The following is a 15,042-nucleotide window of genomic DNA, read 5'->3' as shown; positions in this document are numbered from 1 at the left end:
TGCGTGCTTCACTGTAGATGGAGGGTTACAGTGTGTGACCGTAAAGGCTGGCTGCAGACTGCAGGGCTCTTTCTCTCCCTCCCTGACATGAAAGGCTCAGTGTGGGAGCCCGGTCCATGGGCACACACCGCGCCCCTGTGGGCCAACCAGCCTCTCTCTAATTACTATGAACCCAGCCAGGCTCTCCTGAGATGAGTCTTGAACTTTGCACAGGACAGATGGAGCCTGCTGAATATGCAGCAGGCCAGCCCAGAGCTCAGGCATTCCCACTGCTAACCACAGCCGCCTGCGTGGATAATGTCATCCCTGTTACTCTGGAGGCCAGTTACCAGGAAATAAATGGCTAACAACAGCTGGGTGGAAAAAGGGCAGTTTATGTTCCATATCCGCACTTTAATATGCTCTTCTTGCTAACTGATGTACTGTGTGTGCACCGAGTCAGAATGTAACCATCAACGCTGCTACAGTTTTTGTGTAAACTCATTTGAACTTAAAAACATGCATAGCTGGGAAAAGGGCCAACTATATCACGCAGAATAAAAGCTGGCGTGTTATGATAAAGCTTATGATAAAGCTGAGGAGGTCTCCCTTGGATGCCATTAAAAAAAAAACATGTGCTCAGTGAAAGATGAATCAGGACTGAGGCACAGCAAGCATTCCTCGGGCCTGAATGGCCATCTTTCCCAGTACTTGCAGGGGGCTGCAATTACCACAATTCATGCAGACAGACTGCGGACAGAGGGGATGAGCAAGCACTAAAGGCCGATGGAGGAGAGGTAAGGAAAAGTACTTAATCATTATGGCTGTGTGGATAAAGGAGTGTCATGTGTGAGCAGGCTGACCAGTTAGACTTCCTTCCTGAGGGATGCGAGCCTAGACCTCCGTGGACTCACCCACATGGCCGGTAGGTGAACACAATGTAGCTCTCCTCTGTTGTCCTCTCCATAAAGGTCACACAGGTGTGCTTCTCCCAGTGACGCATGGCCTGGCGGAATATCGCCCGCTGGCTGCCTGAATGTGAAGGGAAGAAGGGAGATCAGTGAGGCTGACGAACATAAGACGCATGTAAAAAGGAGGATAAAACACTGTACCAATGCTGAGATCTTACTCGTAGTTCTAGATCCACTGCCAAATTCATCCCAAGTCAAGTTAATAAAATGTTTTATGTAGAATAGCTGCCAAGATATTCATTTTAATGTAGGTACTGTGAATGCAAGTATGCTGAACAGACACCAGCTGCCACTTTTTAGTAGGGAACTATATTATAGGGCTCATATGAGAACCATAGGGCAAGGAAACATCAGTGATGATGTGGGACTTACCACTGAAGTTCCCACTGATGACATAGGGAATGACACCTTCTGGCCACACCCTCTCAGGCCTGGAGGTTGCCGCCCTTTTCCTGCGGTGTGATCCTTGCCGGTTTGGCACCACTATGTTTCGACTGGTCTCATTTGCAGAAGACCCTGTCATTCACAAAACCCAGCCAAAGATGAAGTTTGTACAATATCATCATAGACAAAAAGTTCAACTCCGGTGAGAACATGGTAAAAAACCAACCACCTTTTTGGGGAATCTAGAATGGGCCGTAACAGATATTATTGAGTCAGAAAGTGACCTGTTATGTGAATTGACAGTTCACAGACCATCAAATACAAACCATGAGAAACTTAAACTTTTGAGACTACCACTTTTCAGCTGTTCCTAAATGGTAAAGAGATAACAATGACAATGAAGCGTGCTTTATAACTCCTGTTGAGCATTTTCTATAGCGCCTTCAAAAACACTTTGAGAGTGCTGGTGATAAACATGCTGTTAGTTTATAACAGGTGTCATGGCCAACCAAGTGTTGGAGCCGAGCCATCACGTGGTGCTGAGTGGTTCGTGCATAGTACACATCTTCCTGGCAGATGCACTGGGAGAGAGTTGCAAAACCTCCTTTTATAATTGGCCTTGAGGTGGGAAAATGTGGGAACTATTTCATTGTATTAAAGTTTTTTTCTTGGAATTGTTTGTATTGTGTCATTAAATGAAAATTCCACCCAAAACTATCATTTGGTATTTGTTTCATTAGTCCATTGTTGATTTAGTACCTAAATGTTTTTCATGTCAGCAATCAAGTTGTCAAAATATGTAACTTTCTAAATACAGAATAATGCAAAACGCAGCATCATGTGATACAAAATGCATCATACGGGCCGTATTTTGAAAGTTCTGGTACATATCTTGACAACTTGATTTCTGACAAGCAAAACATTGAGACTATATCAACAATGGACTAATGAAACAAATACTGGTGGAGTTTTCCTATGAGACACATTTTAGTCAGCACTATATAATAGCACATGCACAAATGGAGTCAGACTTTTAGAACTGATGGCAGGCACATTTATAAGAAAATGCAAGCTTTAAGCCTATGGCACTAGGCCGAAGTCTATAGTCTCAATGACGTTGACTGGGTCAGCCTCACAGCTCTTGCTCACCTGTGGTTGTCTGATTGAAGGTCTGGACGGTCCGCTGGACCATGTTTATAACACGGTCCACCTTAAACATGCGCATGTCCTCCTCATCCAGAGCAATGTCTCCCCAAAAGGCAGCTGAAACAGACACCGAGAGAGAAAGTATGTCAGACATATTTAAGGTGTTTTCACAATATTGGACATCGTTTTGCACCGTCCATTAGCCTCAAGGTTTTCCTGCTCTGCAGTCAGACAAACCGCGTGGATCACATAGACAGCCATTCAAACCAAGGGTGAAAAAGCTAGACATTGATACACATGCGCGCAACCACACACAATCCCTCCCCTTTCTTTAGCCCTCTCTCCCTCGCTCTCAAACAGAACACAGAGTTGTGAAACAGCAGTTATGTGAATGTTTGAATAACAGGAGAAGAGTGTGGTCTGAATCTCAGAGCTATATAAGCTCCAAGCTAAATAAATCATATTATCAGGGGAGGGAACATATCTGTATGACATTCAATGGAGGACATATGAAATCAATTAATAAGAGCTACATTCAAAAGCTTTTAGAGCAGCATACCCCAGATGTGCTGGGTCAATCCAGTTGCCGCTAAGAGAACTGAAGGAAAATGTCATGTCCTGATATTCTTGTACCGTTAATTAGTCCTCAAGCAGACCTAATACTGCGAGTTGCTGCCTCGATACGGTATATGGGGCACCTTGAACAAGTAATAGGTTTTTAAAATGGAGGCCAAGGAGAAGGACAAATAACCAAACAGTCACCCTTTGAGGAATATGCTTTATGGGATTCCTTTCTAAAATGCCCTATTTCTGTAGCAGTTAGGGTAGGAGTCCTCTCCACAGAGACACGCCACTCTGTTTTACAAGCTTTCAACACCAGCACGTTTGCTGGATTTACAGCCTGTTCTTTGTGAAGGAGTGGAGTGAAGGGGTGGAGGAAGGGAGGGAAGGAAGGCGGAAGAGAGAAGGGGTGGCAGGGTAATCCATGTCTGAACAGGAAGATGAGAGCAGGAGGAAGAGGGGAGGAGGAGGGCACAAAGCCTCACTGCCCACCTCATAACCCTGTGGTGAGGAGAATGTGAGGAGGGCACAAAGCCTCACTGCCCACCTCATAACCCTGTGGTGAGGAGAATGTGAGGAGGGCACAAAGCCTCACTGCCCACCTCATAACCCTGTGGGGAGGAGAATGTGAGGAGGGCACAAAGCCTCACTGCCCACCTCATAACCCTGTGGGGAGGAGAATGTGAGGAGGGGCCTCAGCCCACCTCATAACCCTGTGGGGAGGAGAATGTGAGGAGGGCACAAAGCCTCACTGCCCACCTCATAACCCTGTGGGGAGGAGAATGTGAGGAGGGCACAAAGCCTCACTGCCCACCTCATAACCCTGTGGTGAGGAGAATGTGAGGAGGGCACAAAGCCTCACTGCCCACCTCATAACCCTGTGGTGAGGAGAATGTGAGGAGGGCACAAAGCCTCACTGCCCACCTCATAACCCTGTGGTGAGGAGAATGTGAGGAGGGCACAAAGCCTCACTGCCCACCTCATAACCCTGTGGTGAGGAGAATGTGAGGAGGGCACAAAGCCTCACTGCCCACCTCATAACCCTGTGGTGAGGAGAATGTGAGGAGGGCACAAAGCCTCACTGCCCACCTCATAACCCTGTGGCGAGGAGAATGTGAGGAGGGCACAAAGCCTCACTGCCCACCTCATAACCCTGTGGTGAGGAGAATGTGAGGAGGGCACAAAGCCTCACTGCCCACCTCATAACCCTGTGGGGAGGAGAATGTGAGGAGGGCACAAAGAGCCCACCTCATAACCCTGTGGGGAGGGCATGTGAGGAGGGCACAAAGCCTCACTGCCCACCTCATAACCCTGTGGTGAGGAGAATGTGAGGAGGGCACAAAGCCTCACTGCCCACCTCATAACCCTGTGGCGAGGAGAATGTGAGGAGGGCACAAAGCCTCACTGCCCACCTCATAACCCTGTGGTGAGGAGAATGTGAGGAGGGCACAAAGCCTCACTGCCCACCTCATAACCCTGTGGGGAGGAGAATGTGAGGAGGAAGGAGAAAGTTTATCCTTCGCAAACATGTTTTCACTGTGTGTGAGGGTTCTACTCCTTGGGGATAGGAGGCAGAGTAGCAAGAGATAACTCCATTAGGTCTGACTTGATCTATCTGCTGTGGCTGGAGTGAATATGGTACCGACTACTGTGTGTTCACAATTTGAGCATGAAAGTAGGTTGCCCCAAGAATTACCCAGAATAGTTGAAAATCAAGTGCAAGAGAAAGATGGACAACTAGGAACTGACAAACTGTGGCCTAGGCCTTTTCATCAAAATGAAAGCATATGTTCAGGGTGTATAGTTGTTTTTAGAACACTACAAAAGCATCTAAGACAAAGCTCTTTTATAACTGAGCTATCATTGGCCCGGCCCTTGATAACAGTCAGATAGTGGTGTGTGATTATCTCAAAGAGAAAGGAAGAGAAAGAAAACAATAGAGAAAAAAAGGGTTTTGGCTTGTGTCCCTTATCTACCAGAGGAGAATTATTGAAACAGTATGTAGCTGGCTGAGATGCAGCCAGTCTCCCACAAGCAACAGAGAGGGTCAGAGAAGGCATGTTGTAGAGCGGTGGGGCTAGGCAGGATTACAGGCTAATGACAGCAATAAGAAAATATGTAGATCTCTGCCTGCAAGATAGGGCACGCTCAGAGCTCTGCGGGCAGGTTTGAAATACCAGAAGTCAAAGGGATCCTTGAATTTGCACTCAGAAAAACGCTAAATTGCTGTGTGACCAAAACCCCGAAACACTAAACAGACTATTCCTAATCAGCACTAATACAGAAACTCTGTGCCAAGAGTATATCTGATCATTGCTAGCTACCAGCTGTCCATACAGTATGCAATGGATACAAACTGTCTTACTTCTTAATTTTGATTCCTAAAACTGACTGACAGCATTAAAGGATGAGAGAACAGACAAGCACTTGGACAAAACCAACATAAATGTGGGGCTGATGTCACAGAGAGGACAGTGAGCACTAAGATAGGTATGTCCAAAATCATTTGCAAAGTACTCTTCCCTTTAACACAGTGGAAGATGAAAATGCAGCTGCAATTTGAAGAGTTACCCTGCTTTACCTAATTCTTAATGCTATAGTAATACTGCACTCAGTTAGTTATTAGCAGTGATTTACTGGCCTAATGCTAGAACTAACCACACAACAAGGTGCAGGATTGTCCCCCTACCCCCACCCCTACACAGAGGGCTAATGTATTCTTCATCCATGGTGGACACTCATCCACAAAACATTCTGGGGACAAGCTCTTAATCCAGCCTATAATTGTTCCCTGACAACAGCAAAGATTGAAATGAGCAAATGCACAGCCCCTGCGTCATTAGGCCTAATTTCCCCAAGCTTCCCAGTTGTCGTGGAGAAGCTGCAGGTTAAGGAAAATCTCGCAGGGATTGAGAATTAATCCCATTGTCTCTTGACTTGAATTATCCACAGACAGACTGAATCTCTGGAATCTTCAATATGGGGCACCGGGCAGAGGACAGGATGGCAGCCATTGCACTGGCCAGTTGTTTTTTAAACTGAGAAACCCCACTGTATGTGCACCCCTGTCAAAACAGACTAAACAGAGAAAGACTAGTAGTGTAGATTCAAACCCAGAGAGAGAGCACGAGAGAGAGAGAGTGGCAGATGGGAGCAGATCATTATTGAGCATAGCACTGCTGCCACTCTCTCTCTTTCCAGCAACATTCATTAACTAAATGACAACAGCTGCGGGCGTGGTATTAATATCAACAGGAATTTAAAAGATGAACAATTTCATAATTTCCGCTCTGATAAATAGTTTCACTCCAGTTGATAGATTATATGGTTTTAAGTGTCCTAACATAAACATCTATGATAGGAAAACTCACAACAGGCATTTTTCATCAGCGCGACACGCTCGGTGGCTGGGAAAAATATGGTTTTCATGTGGACTTAATGTGAAGATAAAAACGGCCTTTGATGAAACATTTGATTGATTGCACTTTGTGTGTGTGCTACACTTAGACCCTCCGCTGCAACCCGGACTCAGGGGTAGACTTAACATAGTAAATGCTAATCCGTCTCCCTCCATTTAGTATGATATACATGTTACAATTTGTATGGTATGTATTAATTTGTGGATGTCGATTATCCATTTTGTATGATATGTTACGCATTACAATTCACATGACATGTTACGAATTTGCAATATGTATGATATGTTACGAATTCCAATTTGTTGTGGCTAACAGTTAGGGTTAGGGTTAGAGGAAGGGTTAGCTAACATTCCAAGGAGTATGTAATTGCAAAGTTGCTAACTTGCTAAAATGCAAAAGTTGTCCGTGATGATATTCGAACACACAACGTTTGGGTTGCTAGACGTTCACGTTGTATGTTGACCCATCCACCCCAACCAACCACCCTCCTTTCTTTTTTGATTTAAAGCTGCAATATGTAACTCACAAAGAAGTATGAGTTATAGATCTGTCACTCTCATTGAAAGCAAGTCTAAGAAGTAGTAGATCTGTTCTGTGTGCCAATTCTATGATTCCCGTTCTTAAGTTTCATTTTTGCTTCTTTTACTTTCGATTTTTAACACCAGCATCAAAAAGCTGAAAATACAATATTTATGGTAATTGAAAATATTTTTCACAGTGGTTAAGATCGTACAATGATTCTCTGTTTTGTCACAAACTGAAATTAGGCAAAGTATTAGAATCTTAGCAAACAGGAAATGGCAGAGCGATGTCTGCATAGTGCACCATTAAGTAACCTTCTGTCTTATGTAACCATGTAACCATACTTATGTAACCATACTAAATTTAACATGTTGCACTAATTTCAGTGTCTCGGATTTAAGTTTACTATGTTATGTCTAGTCTATGGAACCAGGCTGCCCCCTCCCCCATAGCTGGAAGGAATGTCTCTTTAGATAATCTTAACCATTATAATCCCTTTAATCTCAGACCACCCCCATCAATCTGTGTGCTGTAAGATTACGCACAAGATCTCTATCAAATTAAACACCACTTGATTCAGGGAATTCCCAGGACATGGCCTCCTTAGTGTCAGACACACACCATGACTGACTGACACTCTTTACCGGCAATTGTCCCTGTGTGACTTCCAGGGCACCACATCTGCTACATCATCTAAAAATTAACACCACTGTCACACAAAGGAAAGTTGGATCAGTAGGGCCACAGTGCAGGCAACGTGAGGCTAAGACATCTGTAGGACTCAGTTCCCCTGAAGAAAAATGGCATTTTCCCAATCGAAGACCCTGAGATGAGGTGGAGGAGGAAAAAAAACAGCTGACGTGTGCTTGAAATGCATTACAATGACATGGCGACGCCTTTCACGGTGAATGTGTTCTTTAACAAACTTTGCATTTGAATTCCAATGGAAGCCAATACTGTATTGAGTTTAGATGATTACCATCTGATGTCAGTGTAGGTATCACTTTTCAGGTTTCATTCTGTGCCTGCAAACCCTATCTGACGCCACACATACTGGCTAAAGTGAGACAACAGGGAGATACAGCAACAGGAGGCACAACGAGTATCTTTAAAATGTCTGAGAGAAAAAAACAAAGAAAGCATCCAAGCATCATGAATAGTGAGGCAACAGCATCTTACAATCTATGAAAAGCTTATAACTCCAGTAAGAGCTGGTTGGTGGAATTATTGGGTGGGAGTATTGTAAATATTATGACCCTTTCCTGTAAAAACAACTCCAGCTGTTAATCTTAAACAAATGCTTATCTTGACATTTCCTCACACTGCAATTTCAGCCCAAGGCAGGAGTACAAACTCAACTTGTATACTCATTTCAAAGATAACTAAGGTGTAATTAGGAGAGAGGTTCCGGAGAAGCCTCAAGCTAAAGCCCCAGATTCAAGGGGGGATAACACTCCAATAAAAGCCTAGAAGTCTCATCAGGCACCACAGCAGAGATCAGGCCAGAGTTACTGCCACCCCACTGAGTCCTATTATTGACACCATGAAGACAGCTTCAGCTGGAGAGCCACACGTTTAAACGCCAGTCTCAATTTACGCATTTCACACTCCATCAGGCCCATTAGCCAGATCTAATTTCCCAATATTTATCCATGTCTAAAATGTAAGCTTAATGTTGACTGACAGTGTTCTCCGATAACTTCAAAACTGTATGTCCATAACATTGTTAAATAATCATAATGATAGAGTGCCATGATCATGTAACCATTGCAACACATTACATCTGTTATCGTGGCAATGCACATCTTGGCAATGCATTGCTTGTCAAGAGCGCTAGCTACATAGCTAGCTACATAAGGTACAGATCTGAGATTAGAGAAGAGTTGCTTAAGATATGACTTGAATTCATTAGTCAAGCTGAGATATGCTTAAAGATGCATTGGAGTCACAAATAGACTTCAAACCCTCTTAAAATATTCCATGAATAAAAAAAATCGTGTTCAAAATCAAAAGAGAAACTTCTAAGAAACTACAGGTTGGGAAAACAATAATATATCCCGATGAACAATACTGAAGATAAAATGAATAGTCAAACTGAATACAATTCATTCCCATTTGTCAAAGTCCCCATTTTGCTTGTTTAGCATCATTATTGTTGCTTAATTGGGCGTGCTTTGAGTCATTTAAATGAGCACTCCCACGCCATTTGTTATTTCTTAGCGCTGACAACAAACAAATTGTCCCACTCCCCACAAATGCACACACATTATGACACCCTAATCACCTGAAAACTACAGGAGCAAACCTGTTAATGTAAACTACATTGTGTGTGGGGTGGGCTGCTTTGTATACATTTCATCTTCCATACATGGCTGCTTACCCTTCAGATAACTATTTGCCTTGTATTGATAATGGGCTTTCTAGGGGCAATATGAACTAAATAATGAAATAGAGATGTAAAGTTTAGAAGTAAACCAACAAACCATTTAACAACCATTATCAAGCCATACTATGAGTAAAACATATCTACAAAAATACTGACATTCCTACTGCTTTTTTGCTGACTAATAGAATCACCCCTCAAAGAGGCGCCTCCAATGACAAACATCTGGTTCTTGCTGTCAATCGCACTAGTAACTACATCTGTTTGAGAATAACCATTCACACTTGACTATCTGTTTCTTGAATGACTATACACGCTAGGATCACATTTTGCATTGTGAGTTATATAAAGATCCAGGATTTGAACCCAGACATGTGAGCTCTCCATGTCTGGCAAGAGAACAGGGCCTCAAGCAACAAGCTCCCTCTGGGTCATACTCTCAACAACTGAGGACACCTGAAATAAAATCAGGGAATTATCAAACTAAACTTGTCAGATGATAAAAGGCATCAGACGGCTGCCTGCCTTCGAACCATCCCTCATCACCCCATAATCCTGTGTTTATTATCATCAAGTCAGAGACTAGCTCATAGCCAAATGCACAAGTTAAGGCGGGAATGATTAAAGGCTTGGGTTATTTGCACACGTGCAATTCTCAGGGCCAGTAAACAGCCCCGGGATAAGCTGCCAAGCCCCTCTGAATGGGCTGCACTCACCTTACGCTGGTGTGGCTAGTCTGCCCAGCCTGCCCTCCACCTTCTAGCAGCTCTACCCTGGCATGGTGTGAATGACCTACAGTCTGTGGGAACTGCCAGAGTTAGTCAGAGGGGAGAGGAGAGGGGCTGGGCGAGACGGAAAACCACTTGCATAAGTGAGGGCAGGGGGTTGCTTGAGACTGGTCTCCTCCTCTCCCTCCCTATAGGCTACACAGCAGATGTCTCTTGGTAATGCTTAGAGTAGAGGAGCTCAAACACAGGGCAAGCCCGCAGACTGATGTCAGAATACAAATTAGGATACGATTTAAAATTCAGGAGACTCAACCCTTGCAAGACGCTCCTTGGTAGATTAAGTCATCGACCCCATTATAATCCATAATCAAATGTCAACTCAGTTTCTGCTCTCTTGAAGATCTATCATTATTTAAATAGAGAAGACATTGAGCGTGACTTGCTCTCATCCATTTTTCATATAGAAAGTGAGTGGATCTAATCTCAATGGGTTCTTACAGTCTTAAATTAGTTTCAGGGATGCTACCAAGGTTGGAGCTCTGTGAACTAAGGCATTTTCCATCATTTAACTATCAGCTTTAAATGGCTTTTCCCCATATACATTTTTAATGACTGTTAGCAGTTATATTTTGCTCAAGTGAACCTAAAGTTAAATGATTTGTTTAATTTATCGTTTAATCTTGTCAGCTGGAAAGCACACTCTGTCCATTGTATTGATCTAAAGCTAACCTTGAGCAGCAGACAGCTATCAAATGGATTCAATGCAATGGTGTCCTTAAGGGGAAATAAGAGTAGAAATCTATACAGGCACGAGGCCAAGTGAGTGAAGGAACACAACAGCAATTTTGATTGCTGACAGTGGTTGTCACCTTTTGCGCTCAAGCATTATGAACAAGTAAACTAGTGAGTGAGAGAGTGAGTGAGTCAGTGAGCGAGTCACTGAGTGAAGACATTTGAGTGAGATGAAATAGGGCTGAATCATAGGTGCAGCATATCTTTGGGAAAAAGAGTACAAAAGTTGGATCCGGGTCAACATCAGCCATCCCTTGGATTATTTAACAAATGTAGAGCATGCTGAAGGAGCAGGTGGAAAGAGCTGGGAGAGCTGGGATTGAGGAGGGGAGAGGGGCTCAGAGGCTTGACGTGGGTGGGAGTTATTCTTGCAACTGTCTCTCCACCACCTGTCCTAAACAATGCCCAGGGGTAACACTGAACATAATAACACTGTTCATTAATGATGATGGGAATGGTACATCATCATTACTAAAATAAGTAATAATTTCTTGACATTTGATTGCTACAGCTCGTGACTTAGAGTCCCTGCCTAAATATACAACAGAGCTGGCTTGTTTTGGTCATTTGCTCTCTAGACAAATGAAAGACATTATGTTAGGCCAACGGGATAAGCAGCAAGCTACAAATGGACACCATGGACCTTGATCCATAGCAAACACTGCAAATTACATCTTTGTTCATGTTGCATCCTCAATTTCAGCCAAAACATATAATCCTTATTTGAAGACATCATTTTTGACATTTAGGAATACCACTTTGGAGCACTTGTACTGATCGATTGACCCTGCTTTTGGGGGCATCCTTACCTGGAGTCATGTGTAGGGCTTTCAATAAATTCCCTGGCTTTCCAAAAATCCTGGTTGGAAGATTCTGGATTTCCTGCTTATTCCCTCCTGATTCCGGGTTACCTCCAACTGGGATTTTGGGAAAACCAGGGAATTTATTGAAAGTCGCCAGAATTTTGCAACCCGAGTCATGCGTCAGTTATCCTACTATTTACAAGTCACATATAACAACTTGTCCTGACCACTGAGATGACAGATACTGATGATTTACATAAGGCTTGCTCCTCTAAACAGATCGATGTAGGGAGTTGAGAGTAGAGGAGAGGAAGCAACCTCTTGAACCCCACCCCAAAAAAAACATATCACTCCCTACTATGTAAAAGAGGAGTATAAACAAGCCACATGAAATATGAGCAGTGTGTGTGTGATGCATTCTGTACTACAACATGCCACTTGAATTATAATCTGCCTCTGCAGCAATTTAGAGTGGCTGGTATATGGTCTTCTATGTGATGCTCAACCCAGCTTCTTCTCATTACAAAAACAGGACAAATAATCCAGGCCACTGGACTGATGAGAGAGGAAGAGGAGGTGACGGAGGACTGAATTGACAAGGACCTGAATAAGAGTGCGACTTTACACATGGTCAATTCCACTGTAACAGAATGATGCTGAGTCTCTTTCAAATGTATGTAAAACAAAAACCACTGATTGAAAAGTTAAACAAACCATACAACTCTATGCACGAGGACTACTTTTAACAATTTCCGCTGAACATTTTACAAAAAACACATTTGCCTGAAGAACAGGGCAGATTCAAAGTTTGGTAAAATAATGACGGTTTGTGCTGTTTGTGCCATCACTCTGTTTACCATGGAATAGCCCACATCCCCTGCATGATGCTGTCAAGCGAGAATGAGACATATACAAGCACCAAAACATTTAAGTACCAGGGAGAACTTCCAGAGGGGTAATTTCTAAGAGGAGCCATGTCTCTATCTGTAACAAATGTATTCCCCAGATGAGGAAAAATTCTCTCAGAATTCCCCAAAGACACTAGGAGATTGAATTCACAGCAGTGTTTATTGCAGTGACAACTGAGATATCTTCTTCTATACAAAATATAGGCCTATTCTGTTATGAATGTTGACTTTATATTTGGAGACATCAGCTAGACAGGGGATGGTGCAATCCGATACTTCAACAGAATCCAAATGTATTGATTTAGTTTAATTAGGCTGCACTTATTGTCTGGATTATGAATAAAGACCCCTTCAACCTTGGCTATGGGAGAAGAAGACCCATGATGATGAGAGCAATGTCCAAGGAAACTTGCAGATAACAGCCAACATATAATTAGACGAACACATACAATATGGGTCTAATGGTTTTTAGATGGTTCAGAAGTGGAGATCATTCATACATGAGGATGAAATAGATCAGGGGTGTATTTCACTATGAGCCAAACAGATCCAAACGGAACGAAAACGCGAGGGACCTACCTGAATTTGTCCAATAGAAATTCTCGGATTCGTTGCAAAACGTTTCTCGCGTGGAGTAAACGGTGAAATGTTTTCCAACAGAAAAGGCGTAATGAATACACCCCATATGTAGCATACAACACCCCAATCTCCAGCCGCTTGTTTTCAGTGGTCGCTTGAACAGCCGGTGAAGTAAATGCACGTCATTTTGCGCAATGACAAAACCAGTTGGGGAACACAAGAGCCTCATAATAACATAGTAGAATGCAGTGTTTTTCTTCACGACCAAGGCCTGCATAGCTTAAGTAAATGTAACATCGGCAAGGATTTGAATAATTTCAACCGACAGTTCAATGGGCGAAGATGTAGTGCTATCAAAATGAATCTTCCAAGTTTGGCGATACATTTGATTAAATAGGCTATTCTAAAAATGCCATATTTTTGACAACTACACAGACAGATTATACATTAAATATACTCTTAACTATAGATAAAGATATGGCGAAACTTTAAAACAAATAGCATTTTCCATTATGTTCTTCCAGTAAAAATTCCAAACTTTTTTTTCCATGCTTTGAAAAATGTACCCTGAGAAATTACATTGATGTCCTCGGTTTATTTCCACGAGTGCTATATTTCCACCATGAGTTATGCCAACAGTATGTTACTATTCTCAAATCATGTGTAAATCAGCAAAACTATGACAATATGTAAAAAAAAAAATAAAGAATCCTTTAAAAAAATCTATTTTAAAACTCGATTCCCCGCTGTCATCTCCAAAATGAATTTCCCTCACTTCCAAACACATAAAAGCATTTCGTGGCATGTTTTAGGTCCACATAAATGTTAGATAAAAAAAGCATTCCAAAAGCTTACCAGCTTTACAGGGATCCTTATAGTCGATCACATCTGAGGTGGCAGTGGGCTCCACATAGTAGCTTGTTTCTATTGCTTCTAAATCGATCGCCGATATCATGCAAAGGCAGGATAGAAGAAACAAACATCTCGTTGTGAAATCCATGATTCGTGAGTGAGGGGTACAGCAAAAGACGAGAAATAAGAGGTAAAGAACAAGAGGAACGAGAGGGACAGAAAGAGAGAGAGAGAGAGAAAATGGGAGGTTTTGGGGGAAATGAGATCTCTCCGGAGGGCGGGTTTAAAATCAGAGCTCAGCCTCTCCACAATGTCTTGATTCTGGGGCAGTGATTCGCTCCCTAATCGTGCTCCGGGCTAGTGCATTTGCCAGCAAACTTCGGTGATCGTGGCACATCATCGTGTTGGTATATCTGGAGAGGACCGAGGTAAAGACAGTTTCAGATTGGATATTCGACGGATATTCGCCTGTAGTTCCCTTACGTCCACCAACAGCAGTTAGGGACTGTCAACATAGTGACAAATCAAAATTTTCACTTTTCAATAGCTCTTTAACTATTACTCCTAACACTTTCAAAATTGGTTGTACCAGATGGCATAGACACACATTGCACACCCTTTAGTTTGTCCATTTTCATCTCACATGATTTTACATGAATTTTTCCAAATGTAAAATTTCAAAAGCTCCTTGGTCATGTGACCTAGTGACTTCAAACAAGTTTCAGAATGTCCACTCAGTGGGCCTACACATTTGCACATCTGTAAGTTTGTCCATTTTCATCTCACAAGATTTAAAAATAATTTTTCAAAATGTAGAATTTCAATAGCTCCTTGGTCATGTGACCTAGTGACTTCAAACAAGGTTCAAAATATCCACTCAGTGGGCCTATACATTGCACACCCTTAAGTTTGTCAATTTTTATCTCATATGGTTTTACATGAATTTATCAACATTTTGAATTTCAATAGCTCATTGGTCATGTGACCTAGTGACTTCAAACAAGGTTCAGAATGT

General features: G+C 42.7%; 1 protein-coding gene across 1 annotated transcript in view; it reads right to left on the bottom strand.

The window, feature by feature from the left end:
* Positions 1-14,353, bottom strand: part of LOC135514116 (bone morphogenetic protein 1-like) — a 50,883-nt gene extending 36,530 nt beyond the window's left edge. Inside the window, exons 1-4 of the mRNA XM_064937338.1 lie at positions 14,031-14,353; positions 2,484-2,597; positions 1,323-1,466; positions 894-1,011 (exon numbers count right to left, since the gene is read on the bottom strand). Coding sequence (XP_064793410.1) covers positions 894-1,011; positions 1,323-1,466; positions 2,484-2,597; positions 14,031-14,175 — 521 coding nt within the window. The 5' untranslated portion in view covers positions 14,176-14,353. The remainder of the gene's footprint in view (positions 1-893; positions 1,012-1,322; positions 1,467-2,483; positions 2,598-14,030) is intronic.
* Positions 14,354-15,042: the final 689 nt, after the last annotated feature.

Source organism: Oncorhynchus masou, chromosome 25 (assembly GCF_036934945.1).
Source record: "Oncorhynchus masou masou isolate Uvic2021 chromosome 25, UVic_Omas_1.1, whole genome shotgun sequence".
Classification (NCBI taxonomy): Eukaryota; Metazoa; Chordata; class Actinopteri; order Salmoniformes; family Salmonidae; genus Oncorhynchus; species Oncorhynchus masou.
This window is presented reverse-complemented; position numbering and strand designations above follow the sequence as displayed.